Consider the following 13,663-nt stretch of genomic DNA (forward strand, 5'->3'; position numbering starts at 1 on the left):
TATTTTATTGTTTTAGTTAAATCATTGATTTTTTTAGGGTTTCCCCAGTACATAATCACATAAAATAATATGAAATAAAAAGCATTCCAATCAGTTTGAAAATGCAAAAATTAGGACTGAAAGAAAGGCAGCTCACAGCTCACAAGTAGGTATTAAAGTTAATTATTTGGTAGGTGGGGTGCTTGGAACTTGGGATATATGTTTTACATAGAAAAGATATTAGAAACACCTGATTTGCATTCTAACCCACACAAAACCCATTTAACCTACAGTTAAAAAATCTCTTAACTCCTAAAAATCAGTAAGAAAAAGACCAACAATCCCTTTTAAACAGGCAAAATATAGGAACATAATAGTTTACAGAAAAGGAAATATAAGTGGTTATTAAATATATGAACACATGTTAACGTCACTCAAGTGAGAAATACAGGTTGCAACTTCAATAACATACCACTGACACTCGTGAGAACTTACTGTTTGGGTCAAGTAAGCCCTCATACACTAACCACAAGTGAAATGTGGCACAACCTCTACCGGGAACAATTCTGCATATCTACCAAAACACACATACACTTTAATCCTGCAGTTCCAGTTGTAGGAACGTATCCTTCAGATATACTCTGTCAGAAACATCATATGCATCAAGATATTCATTTTAGCCTTATTTTTTATTAGCAAAAGGTAAATAGTGGGGCCTGGTCAAAATAATTGTGGGATACTAAGCAATCATTTAAAACGATGATATGGAATAATCTCCAAGATATACTGTTAATTTTTTTTTTTTTTTTTGGCGGTATGCAGGCCTCTCACTGTTGTGGCCTTTCCCGTTGCGGAGCACAGGCTCCGGATGCACAGGCTCAGCGGCCATGGCTCATGGGCTTAGCCGCTCCGTGGCATGTGGGATCTTCCCAGACAGGGGCACGAACCCGTGTCCCCTGCATCGGCAGGCGGACTCTCAACCACTGCACCATCAGGGAAGCCCTGTTAATTTTTTTAAGCTAGGCAAAGAACATTATGCTTGATATGTTTTCATTTGCTTAAAATTACATGTATAAATGTGTGTATATATACATATGTATGTACATATACACACATATTCGTATACTGAGAGAGAGAAATGCTTACATACTTACAGAGAATCTCAAGAAGAATACAGAAGAAATGATAACATTGGTTTTCTTTGGATAGGTTGGTTGACTGCAGACAGGGATAGGAAAGAAACTGACTTTCACAATATATCCCTTACATATAAATTTTAAACTCTGAGCGTATATTATCTGTTTCTAATAGTATTATTATTAACAATTTTGTAATAACATAATTTACATTTAAACAAAAAGTATATTGCATTTTAAGTTAGAACAGAGAGCTAAGAATAAATAGCCCCCAGTGAAAATGGTTGTAAAGCCCGAAGACTATACACTGAAAAAATCACATAGATGTTTCTGTTGTACTTCTTTATTTCTCTGCTTTGCAGAGACTCAGGTTCTTGTCATGGTGCTAACTGGCTATAAGCTATGCTCAGAAGCCATGATACCTGTGTTTCAATGCTTGTCTCAACCTGTTTGGTTTCAGTGCCTTTGAATATGAAAAATTTTGTATACAAAGGCTAAACAATTTTACACATGTTATCTCTAAAGGTTTAGCCATTGGGGCAGAGATAAGAATGGCAAGAGGTCTTTCTTCAGAGAGAAAAACTGAAGTTTACTAACTAAATGTGGTTAATTGTGGTTGGTGTTACTCATTGCCCCATTCACTACCTTGAATAGTCCAGAAGGAGGTAGACTTGAATATCAGAAAGAATAGCCATACTTTGTTATTTTAGATGTCAGCTATTAAATTATTTTCAAAATATATTTAGTTTTGAAAATTGATCTGGGATGGGTTTGTTTCTACCATATTTAAGTAAGGGGGTGAGAGTCTTCTTAAAGGCTTGTAAGGTCATATACTGGACTTAGAGATGAGTGTATAAGTTGGCAGTAGTTACATGCATCAGTTATATGCATTAACTGCTATCAGTGCTAACTACTGCCAAGGCATTAAGAATCATCAAGCCTCCAAGCACGTAGGAAGGTAATTTTCTCCAAGAAGCACCTTCAGTTTATTGTTGGTTTTGTTTTGTGTGTTAGTGTACGTGTGTGTATTGAGAGGAAAAGGATCAGTTTGAAAAAAGAGGAAAGATTTCTTTTAGCTCTGAAAATTCTCCCTACTTCTGATCTTCCCAGACCACGGCTCGAACCCATGTCCCCTGCATTGGCAGGCAGATTCTCAACCACTGCACCACCAGGGAAGCCCTCTCTGCCCCTTTTACACGACACAATTATTTTTAGTAATAATCACAAAATGAAATAATAACAACCAGAAAAGAAATGCAAAGAGTGAAAAGTTTCTATTAAACTTAGAATATAGTCATGCCAGTAATATATAAGAAAAATAGAAATAAAATAAATGTTATAGTATAAAAAAGCAAGGCGTTAATATTTTAAAATTATATTAAGTAGTTTTGAAAAAGGAAAATATTTAAACCCACAAATTGGTCTATTGTAATAAAGTGGCCTGTTGCCTGTGAATAATAAACCTTTCCTGTTTTTAAGCTTTGCAGTGACTTCACTGAATTTTTTCTTTGCATATTAATATTTACCAGACAGTATAGCCAGATTTATCCAGTTATTTTTGCACAAAGTTGATAGAAGAACATTTTTAAGCTTTTAATTTCAAAAGTTTCTTTTACATGAGCAAGATGTAAAAACAACTAGGAAAGGACTTTAACATAATGACAAGTTTGGCAGAAATTCATAAAAATCTTTCACAACAAACTCCAGGAATTGCAATACTGCTTTTGGTTCTTTGAGAACAATTATAGTGGCTTTCAAACATGTCTATAGTTAAAAAGTTTGCACTAAAATATCTTCATCAGGAAATGCATCATACATTTCTATTACATACAGTAAAAACTTCTGAAGTTTTTCTTCATCTGCTAAAAATCAGAGAAAGTGGCTGAATGGTAACAAACTTTGATGTTATTTGATCTATTGCTTTAGAACAAGTGCCCAATTATTGGTGAAAAAGATGAAGGCATTCAAATACTGCTTCACTGATTTCTTCTAGCAATGTAACATCAGCATCTTTTGTTGTTTCTCCTGGCATTCTTTAAAATTTGACTTTTTATTTATTTTTTATTTATTTATTTAGTTAGTTAGTTAGTTTTTTTGCAGTACGCGGGCCTCTCACTGTTGTGGCCTTTCCCGTTGCGGAGCACAGGCTCCGGATGCACAGGCTCAGCGGCCATGGCTCACGGGCTTAGCCGCTCCGTGGCATGTGGGATCTTCCCGCACCGGGGCACGAACCCGTGTCCCCTGCGTCGCAGGCGGACTCTCAACCACTGCACCATCAGGGAAGCCCTGTTAATTTTTTTAAGCTAGGCAAAGAACATTATGCTTGGTATGTTTTCATTTGCTTAAAATTACATGTATAAATGTGTGTATATATACATATGTATGTACATATACACACATATATTCGTATACTGAGAGAGAGAAATGCTTACATACTTACAGAGAATCTCAAGAAGGATACAGAAGAAATGATAACATTGGTTTTCTTTGGATAGGTTGGTTGACTGCAGACAGGGATAGGAAAGAAACTGACTTTCACAATATATCCCTTACATATAAATTTTAAACTCTGAGCGTATATTATCTGTTTCTAATAGTATTATTATTAACAATTTTGTAATAACATAATTTACATTTAAACAAAAAGTATATTGCATTTTAAGTTAGAACAGAGAGCTAAGAATAAATAGCCCCCAGTGAAAATGGTTGTAAAGCCCGAAGACTATACACTGAAAAAATCACATAGATGTTTCTGTTGTACTTCTTTATTTCTCTGCTTTGCAGAGACTCAGGTTCTTGTCATGGTGCTAACTGGCTATAAGCTATGCTCAGAAGCCATGATACCTGTGTTTCAATGCTTGTCTCAACCTGTTTGGTTTCAGTGCCTTTGAATATGAAAAATTTTGTATACAAAGGCTAAACAATTTTACACATGTTATCTCTAAAGGTTTAGCCATTGGGGCAGAGATAAGAATGGCAAGAGGTCTTTCTTCAGAGAGAAAAACTGAAGTTTACTAACTAAATGTGGTTAATTGTGGTTGGTGTTACTCATTGCCCCATTCACTACCTTGAATAGTCCAGAAGGAGGTAGACTTGAATATCAGAAAGAATAGCCATACTTTGTTATTTTAGATGTCAGCTATTAAATTATTTTCAAAATATATTTAGTTTTGAAAATTGATCTGGGATGGGTTTGTTTCTACCATATCTAAGTAAGGGGGTGAGAGTCTTCTTAAAGGCTTGTAAGGAGGTCATATACTGGACTTAGAGATGAGTGTATAAGTTGGCAGTAGTTACATGCATCAGTTATATGCATTAACTGCTATCAGTGCTAACTACTGCCAAGGCATTAAGAATCATCAAGCCTCCAAGCACGTAGGAAGGTAATTTTCTCCAAGAAGCACCTTCAGTTTATTGTTGGTTTTGTTCTGTGTATTAGTGTACATGTGTGTATTGAGAGGAAAAGGATCAGTTTGAAAAAAGAGGAAAGATTTCTTTTAACTCTGAAAATTCTCCCTACTCCTGAAATTGAGAGTCTGGCTAAAAACAGCTATGGCCAACCCAAATTGAAACTCCTTTGACCTCCTTATTGCCTCCTACCTCCTCAAAACCAACTAGATGAGAGTAGATAGTGGAAAATAGTACCATTTGTATAAAAAAGATTTTGACATAGCATTTTCTGTGTGCTGAAGACAGTGCACAAAAGTGTACATAGGTCAATGAATTCTCACAAAGTGAACAGGCTCATGTAACCACCATCCTGATCAAGAAACAGGATGTTGGTATTGCATTTTGTCTTGTATCTTCTTTCCTTACCCTCAGCTTTCACCCAGCCTGAGCCTTAGTGTTCACACAATATTACATACAACAACTGAATTGCATTCACTTTATCTGTATTGAATTTTTTTACATTGTATACCAATTTCTTAATCGGTTCTAAGCCAACTCTTTCCAGCCATCCTTACATATCTCAAACCAATGTGAATACTGTATTAAAAAAGAGGGTCACATTATATAACCAAAAAATAAGAACCTACTTTTACTAGATAAGAAAGCAGAATTAACATATATACGGTCTTTTAAAAAGTGAAACATGTACATAATTTAAATAAATCTAAAAAGGCATACAGTGAAAAGTAAATTTCAACCCCTCCCCAGAAATACTAGTGTTACTCTTCCAGAGATAGTCTATAATATATAAATACAATTTAAATATTTACATTTTTTCCAGTTTGAACCTAAATGATAGCAAGTTGCATATTGTAATACACCACGCTTTTTAAAAAAAATTATTTTTTTGGCTGTGTTGGGTCTTCATTGCTGCGCGCGGGCTTTCTCTAGTTGTGGCGAGCGGGGGCTACTCTTCATTCCAGTGCACAGGCTTCTCATTGCAGTGGCTTCTCTTGTTCTGGAGCACGGGCTCTAGGCGTGCAGGCTTCAGTAGTTGTGGCACGTGGGCTCAGTAGCTGTGGCTCTCAGGCTCTAGAGCGCAGGCTCGGTAGTTGTGGCACACGGGCTTAGCTGCTCCGCGGCATGTGGGATCTTCCCGGACCAGGGCTCGTACTCGTGTCCCCTGCATTGGCAGGTGGATTCTTAATCACTGCGCCATCAGGGAAGTCCATACACCATGCTTTTTAAAAACTGTAATGTAAGTAGTCCTTTTAAATGTGTTAGCCCATCCCACGACCTCCTTCCATCCTAGTAGCCATGTTTGCACCTCTTGACCCTTTGGCCAGGGCTGAACAGAATGTTGGTGTTGTATGCCAGTCATTGTCTTTTGCGATGCAATCCATTTCATGATCTTTCTTTTGTATGGGGCTCCCAGCTAGGTTCACCCAGTGGGAGGCACTTGTGAGAGATTGGAAGGTGGAAGGAAGAAACAAGCCAGGGTGTTTCTTCCCTTCTGTCTGCTTTGGGCAGCATCTTCACCGGTGTGGATAATCTCTTCTATGGTTGCTGCTCCCACTAGCAGCCCCTCCCTGTATGGTCCTAGTGTCAGCTTGGCAGCTGGCATCCCTCACTGGTTCTCCATGTTAAGTTCCCTCCTCTGAACTACCTGGCAAGTTAGTCACACAGTGAGGCCACATGGAGAGAGGTGCCCTGCCAGCCCCAGGTGTTGCCATCAACCTTAGTGAGGTGCCAAGGCTTGTGAGCAAAGAAGCCACCCTGGATGACCATTTTATAACGATTCTCTGCCCCTTTTAAATTTATTTATTTATTTATTTATGGCTGTGTTGGGTCTTCGTTTCTGGGCAAGGGCTTTCTCTAGTTGCAGCGAGCGGGGGCCACTCTTCATCGCAGTGCGTGGGCCTATCACTATCGCGGCCTCTCTTGTTGTGGAGCACAGGCTCCAGACGCACAGTCTCAGTAGTTGTGGCTCACGGGCCCAGTTGCTCTGCGGCATGTGGGATCTTCCCAGACCAGGGCTCGAACCCATGTCCTCTGCATTGGCAGGCAGATTCTCAACCACTGCGCCACCAGGGAAGCCCTCTCTGCCCCTTTTACACGACACAATTATTTTTAGTAATAATCACAAAATGAAATAATAACAACCAGAAAAGAAATGCAAAGAGTGAAAAGTTTCTATTAAACTTAGAATATATAGTCATGCCAGTAATATATAAGAAAAATAGAAATAAATGTTATAGTATAAAAAAGCAAGGCGTTAATATTTTTAAATTATACTAAGTAGTTTTGAAAAAGGAAAATATTTAAACCCACAAATTGGTCTATTGTAATAGAGTGGCCTGTTGCCTGTGAATAATAAACCTTTCCTGTTTTTAAGCTTTACAGTGACTTCACTGAATTTTTTCTTTGCATATTAATATTTACCAGACAGTATAGCCAGATTTATCCAGTTATTTTTGCACAAAGTTGATAGAAGAACATTTTTAAGCTTTTAATTTCAAAAGTTTCTTTTACATGAGCAAGATGTAAAAACAACTAGGAAAGGACTTTAACATAATGACAAGTTTGGCAGAAATTCATAAAAATCTTTCACAACAAACTCCAAGAATTGCAATACTGCTTTTGGTTCTTTGAGAACATTATAGTGGCTTTCAAACATGTCTATAGTTAAAAAGTTATCAGGAAATTCATCATACATTTCTATTACATACAGTAAAAACTTCTGAAGTTTTTCTTCATCTGCTAAAAATCAGAGAAAGTGGCTGAATGGTAACAAACTTTGACGTTATTTGATCTATTGCTTTAGAACAAGTGCCCAATTATTGGTGAAAAAGATGAAGGCATTCAAATACTGCTTTACTGATTTCTTCTAGCAATGTAACATCAGCATCTTTTGTTGTTTCTCCTGGCATTCTTTAAAATTTGACTTTTTATTTATTTTTTATTTATTTATTTAATTTGCAGTATGAGGGCCTCTCACTGTTGTGGCCTTTCCCGTTGCGGAGCACAGGCTCTGAATGCACAGGCTCAGCGGCCATGGCTCACAGGCTTAGCCGCTCCGTGGCATGTGGGATCTTCCCGGACCAGGGCACGAACCCGTGTCCCCTGCAGCGGCAGGCGGACTCTCAACCACGGCGCCACCAGGGAAGCCCTAGATTTTGTTTTTGTTTGCGTAGTCAATTGCCTTCTTCACAAATTTTGAGTACTGTTCCTTTGATTAGACTCTGCTATAATAATATTTTATGTAAATAATTTTCCAGTAACTAGTTACTGAAAAGTTACAACTTAGGTAATTAATAAATTGTGCCGCTGATGTAGCATTATATTTTCTCAATTCTTTCATTAATTTTAACACAATTAACAATTGGGCTACAGAGAGGCAGAGAATGAAAAGCACCTATACCCTATACCAGAACTGGGAGAGAGAGTCTGGATAATATTCTTAATAATTAGCAAATGTTAGTTACCAAAAAGAATTCCTTCATTTCTTATGTAAGAGGATATACCAAAGATAAATGAATGGCATCTTGAAGAGTTCGATAAATGATTACTTTTATTAAACATTTACATGTAAATTTGGCATGTTTTCAAAACTTAAAAGTTAAGAAATTATTTTAAAATCTAATCTAACTATAGAATCTTATTATGCTTCACATTCAGCTTCTTTAATACATATTTACTGAACTTTTCCTAGGCAGCAAGTGTGTGTGTAGAACAAATGATAAATGACAAACTACCTTTTATGAAAAATTTGATTTATTCTGTCAACTAAATCCAAATAATTTCAAGAGGTACATCAAAGAATTATTTCTAAATGGCTTTTTTTTCTTGCTGTACACAATGTTAAGGGCAATCCTGTCAGCTCTTAAAGCTCTTGTTTGACCTGCTCTGTCAAATGCTTGTGAAATGATATTCAGAACGGCACAATGTGATGTCAACTTGCATTAATTCTTTTCCAAAGAGAGGTGTTCAGTATTCAGACTGTGTTTGTACTGGCACAATTTATGTTTTGGCTTCATTTCAGAAGGTTTACAAGTACCGTTTCCTTTAGAAGACTGTTCTTTTTTGCAATTTCTTTTCTAAAACCACCTTTGAAAGGATAATAATGACTTCCCATAAAACTGCTTTCGGGGAAGTCAATAAGAAGGTAAATATTTCAAGGAATTGAATAAAAATGTTACATATACCAATATTAAATTTTACTGTTTTTTTCCTAGATATATTATGAAAAATTAAAATGATCCCTTATTCAACTAGTAGTTTTCAATGAAGTAAATCCATCAACAATACTGCTTCTGTCTTTATGTAAAACATAATTTGTTTTCAGCTAACAAGAACCAGATACAAATGTTTCTAAAATTATATAATGTTTTCTACTTCAGTTGTAATAATGATTGTATGTTAGCAAACACTTAAATGTTTTTCTGAGTTTCATAAACAACAATATAGAATAGTAAAAACATTAGCTTCAAATTTCTTCATCTGAAACAACAATGTAAATCACTCATCCATTATCCTATCTTGCTTAGAAAATGAGAACAGTTTTAAGATTCTGATGATTTTGAAATAAATTTTTGGTTTCCCCTATTCCTCAGCAAATCAGTTATAATCTTCAGTACAATCACATAGCAACCGTAATTCAGTTGCCTGCTCAAAGTCTTTTCAAATTTTGTCCTTTCCACCTTTTTTCTGAAGCTGGTTTCTGATTGGTTCCGTCAACACCAAGGGTTCTTGTATGACAGTTGCTGAGTAATTTTTGCCTAATAGTTCAACTTCCACTTGTTGTCCCACTTTACTTAGCTCTACAGGGACGTACGCAAAAGCCAGACTCTTCTGGATGCTGTAACTGTAGCTTCCGGAGGTTGTGTTGCCAACCACCTGAAAAATAAGACCCTACAATCCTCAGCATCTTGGTCACAGCTTTGTGTGCTTCCTCTTTAGATGAAAATTCTCAAAAGATACATTCAACTTACAGAGTTTTATGATATGTTGTCTGTGAGGATAACACTAGGAGGAAAACTTCACTTTTTTGAGAAGCTTAATGAACGTTTAAAACTTATGAAAAACAATTCTCAAAATACACATCCATGTTGCTCTGAAATTCCTCAGTTTTAAATAATTACATCTAGTTTCTTAATACCTAGCACTATTTTGCTCAGTTTCATGCCAAGAGATCTGATAGGAAGAAGAATCAAATATTTTCATTTTGAACTTTAAAAAATTCTCTTCCATCAAACTAGCATGGCAATAATTGATACAAAGGAGAAAAATCTAAAAATCCAAATGCAAATCTAGTCAACTGTTCCTGCTGGCATTTAGAAAATGGCCTGCCAGAATAGTGCTGAACTAAACTCTATTAATATGTCAATAGTCAATGTGAAGTGAATCTTCTATATGAATATATACAGATTAAACAATTCCTGGTAATTGCTAGGCACTTAAATAAATGTTAACTTTACCCTCTCTAGCTCTACCATGTACAAAACATTTTGCTAGACATTCTGGAGAATGAGTAGAGGTCTGGTTCCTACCCTCATGAGCTTCCTGCCTAGTTGAGGAATTAACATACAGACACGAGAAACAATAACCAGGAAGCCAAGGTAGGCAACATAAGTGAGCCAGGATTTGTTCTACATTCTGAAGGTAGGTGGAGTTAGGTGGGTAGAGAATGGGGATAAAACTTTCCAACATGAGTGGAGACGTGGAGTTTGGTGTGAATGATCAAAATTAACAAGGATGAAATAGGATAACTTGGGATGGCAAACCAGAGAAAAATACTGAACAAGGAATCAAAATTTAGATGAAAACAATAATTTTATGCTACCAAAAAAAATCTATATAACAATCCTGATTAGAAGATTAGATCTGGTTTCCACAACTCCTCTTATCTGAAGGAAAAGATGCAAGAAAAGGAAAAAAAGAAAAATGTAAAAAAATTACAATACTGGTTTAAACACCACTTTTTCTAACATCCTTTTTGGAGTATAATTGCTTTACAATGGTGTTTTAGTTTCTGCTTTATAACAAAGTGCATCAGCTATACATATACATATATCCCCATATCTCCTCCCTCTGCGTCTCCCTCCCACCCTCCCTACCCCACCCCTCTAGGTGGTCACATGATCTCCCTGTGCTCTGCGGCTGCTTCCCACTAGCTGTCTATTTTACATTTGGTAGTGTATATATGTCCATGCCACTCACTCACTTTGTCCCAGCTTACACTTCCCCCTCCCCATGTCCTCAAGTCCATTCTCTACATCTGTATCTTTATTCCTGTCCTGCCCCTAGGTTCTTCAGAACCATTTTTTTTTGATTCCATATATATGTGTTAGCATACTGTATTTATTTTTCTCTTTCTGACTTACTTCACTCTGTATGGCAGACTCTAGGTCCATCCACCTCACTACAAATAACTCAATTTTGTTTATTTTTATGGCTGAGTAATATTCCATTGTATATATGTAAACACATTTTTAAAAAGTAAAAAGAAGACAACAAAAGCAAAATGATACATAGCCCGACTTAAAACGGCTTCTCCTGGCTACGCAACATCGCATTAATCCTTACAGCCTTACTGTCTAGCACAGCGGCTGCTTATAGCTGGTGCTCAAAAACATCCATGGACATGAATCAGCCTGGTGATATTTCAGCTGCCTCAGCAAAGGGCTCACGATAGTCAACAGTCATATTATAGCATTTCTAGTCTCTTAGGCATTTATGACATTAAGTACAGACTCCTATCACTGTAGCCCCAGTTTTTAGTTATCTTGTTGAAACCCCAAATCAGAAGCTCTCCATATAATTTCTGAACTTGTTATGGTGATTTAAAAAAAGTGAATGCATTCATTAGTACAAGTTTCTCTCTGGCAGATTATTAACTGCCAAGGTATTGCTGAGATAACACACATGTTTCAAAATGGCTTTTCTCCTCTAGATCATATTTCCGTGATATAAAACTGGGATTTGGGTCAGTGTGGCTGGAGTTTTAATCATTTCTTTTTTGAAAGACCTTCTTGGTAACTTTGGTTTCACTTCTGAGTCTCTAAAACAGAGATTTTAGAGTGTTTGGAGCTCTGGGAAAGTTAATCTGGTTTTCTTGGGCATCTTAAGAAAACAGGAAGAATCCTGAACGAATCTCTTGGTCAAACCCCTAACTCACTGGATAAAAAACCCACAATCACTCTTCAGAGACTGCGTGCCTGCCCCATCTCCTTGGGCCTTCCCATCTCTTAAGATCCCAGCAGTGATTCTTCTTGCAGTTATTTCTGCATTAGTAACTTAAAAGAAATAGCATGTTTATTTTGTGAGTGCTAGTCTTAAAATATTTATTGAATGCTTTGCTTTCTGCTCGATTACTTTCATTTATCCTTTAATTTCTCTCTAATCCAGGGGTTGGTAGTCCAAAGTATTTTAGAAAACTGGTCTTTCCTTTTATCTTATTACTAAGTCTCCAGGGAAAGGTTTTCCCTGGCATAAATTCTATATCATTCTACCTTAAAATCTTCCAGATTCAATTAAATCCATTGCTTCGTTTTGTTCAGTGAATCACAAGAACAAACCACCCTCACCCTTTGCCTAGTAGATTCTCATATTCTTCGTGAAATCAAACGTCAGCCTTCTTTTTTCCAATGTAAACAATCCTCACTTATTTTTAGCCTTGTCTCATTCTTCTCTTAATTATGAGACTTAAAGATGCCTGTAACAGACTTAGAGAAAATAACATGGTAAATAACCTTTGAAAGAGGCAACATAATTTAAATTGGATGATATATTATGTTTCTTTGGCTGTCCCTGTGTGTTTTAGTTTATTAATAATGAAAAAGAAGACTTTCTAAACTCTTCAAACTTCCTTCCTCTAAAACCTTTTCTTCAAAACTTACTTCCCAGCAAAGCTGCTTTTACAACTAATTAAAGCCCCTCTCATGCCCACACTTATGCCTTGATTTTTTAATATAAAGCCTTACTTAAAATCATAATCCCTCCCTCTAGCACTGCCCATCTCCCAATTAGACTTTACTTTTCCCCAGAGTATTCATTGCCCTCTGACATGCTATTTATTTTATGTTCATTGTTTATCTCTCCCTCTCCTGGAATATAAGCTCCCATAGGGGCAGAGATTCTTGTCTGTTTTGTTCACTGCTGCATCCTTAGTGCCTAGAATATTGCTGTCACGTACTAGAACTCAGTTCTGTTGAATAAATTAACATGTACCCTATTGCTAGCATTGAAAATATCTGCATGAATAGAATGCCAAATATAAAAGGTAGAACAAGTCCAAAGTCAGGAAATTTTAAAAAATTTATTTCATATCATTCTAGAGATAAGGAAGATCAAAGAGTGTCATCTGCATGATAAAATGATGATCCTACTAAGCATCCAAGAGCAGACAAGCTGATATCAGGAAATTTAAGAGAAATATTACTAATAACTAAAATTACAATTGCATTAGCAGCTCTATAAACAGATGGCACGTATAGGAAAGATGAAAACTATAATGTGTAAACTCAGTGCACAAATGAGGCAAAAGGGAATAAAATTTTAAAATGGAACTTGGAGGGGATATATGTATACATATAGCTGATTCACTTCATTGTATAGCAGAAACTAACACAACACTGTAAAGCAATTATACTTCAATAAAAAAATATGGAGCTTGGGTTTCCAGGGTTCTTTTTTTCCAGCTTTGTTGAGATACAATTGACATATAACATCGTATAAGTTTAAGGTACAGGTTTCCAGTTTTTTAACTTGGGTATGGTCACATTTAAGATGACTAAAAATCTGTCAGTTGATCATGGTGGATGTGAGGTTGCATACAGAATGTTATGACAGAGCTTCTCGTTCATTCCATGGCCAAGTAAAACAGACAGTAGAAGTATGAGTGCAGACTGTATTAGGAAGACTGACATAGTTGGATGAGAATAGAGTGAAAAATGTAGAACAAAAAGATGAGGTGAGGGAAGTGTAACAACCAGGGAAAAATTAATTAGAGGTGGAAAGAACCTTCGACATTATTTCACTCAGTGGCTTCATTTTGTAGGTGAGAACACTGAGACCCAGAGAGGCTCCAACAGTTAGTTAATGGCAGAGGTGGTTATCAGTGGAAATTGTGAGCAAATCTTAAATCAGAGAAAGAACAT

The 13,663-nt window shown here is 36.5% G+C and overlaps 1 protein-coding gene across 1 annotated transcript in view; it reads right to left on the reverse strand.

Annotated features, from left to right (window-relative positions):
- Positions 1-8,261: 8,261 nt before the first annotated feature.
- The window catches only part of DMGDH (dimethylglycine dehydrogenase), a 64,301-nt gene continuing 58,899 nt past the window's right edge, over positions 8,262-13,663 (reverse strand). Inside the window, exon 16 of the mRNA XM_059060659.2 lies at positions 8,262-9,401. Within this exon, the coding sequence (XP_058916642.1) occupies positions 9,186-9,401 (216 nt within the window). The 3' untranslated portion in view covers positions 8,262-9,185. The remainder of the gene's footprint in view (positions 9,402-13,663) is intronic.

This window comes from Kogia breviceps, chromosome 4, assembly GCF_026419965.1.
Source record: "Kogia breviceps isolate mKogBre1 chromosome 4, mKogBre1 haplotype 1, whole genome shotgun sequence".
Classification (NCBI taxonomy): Eukaryota; Metazoa; Chordata; class Mammalia; order Artiodactyla; family Physeteridae; genus Kogia; species Kogia breviceps.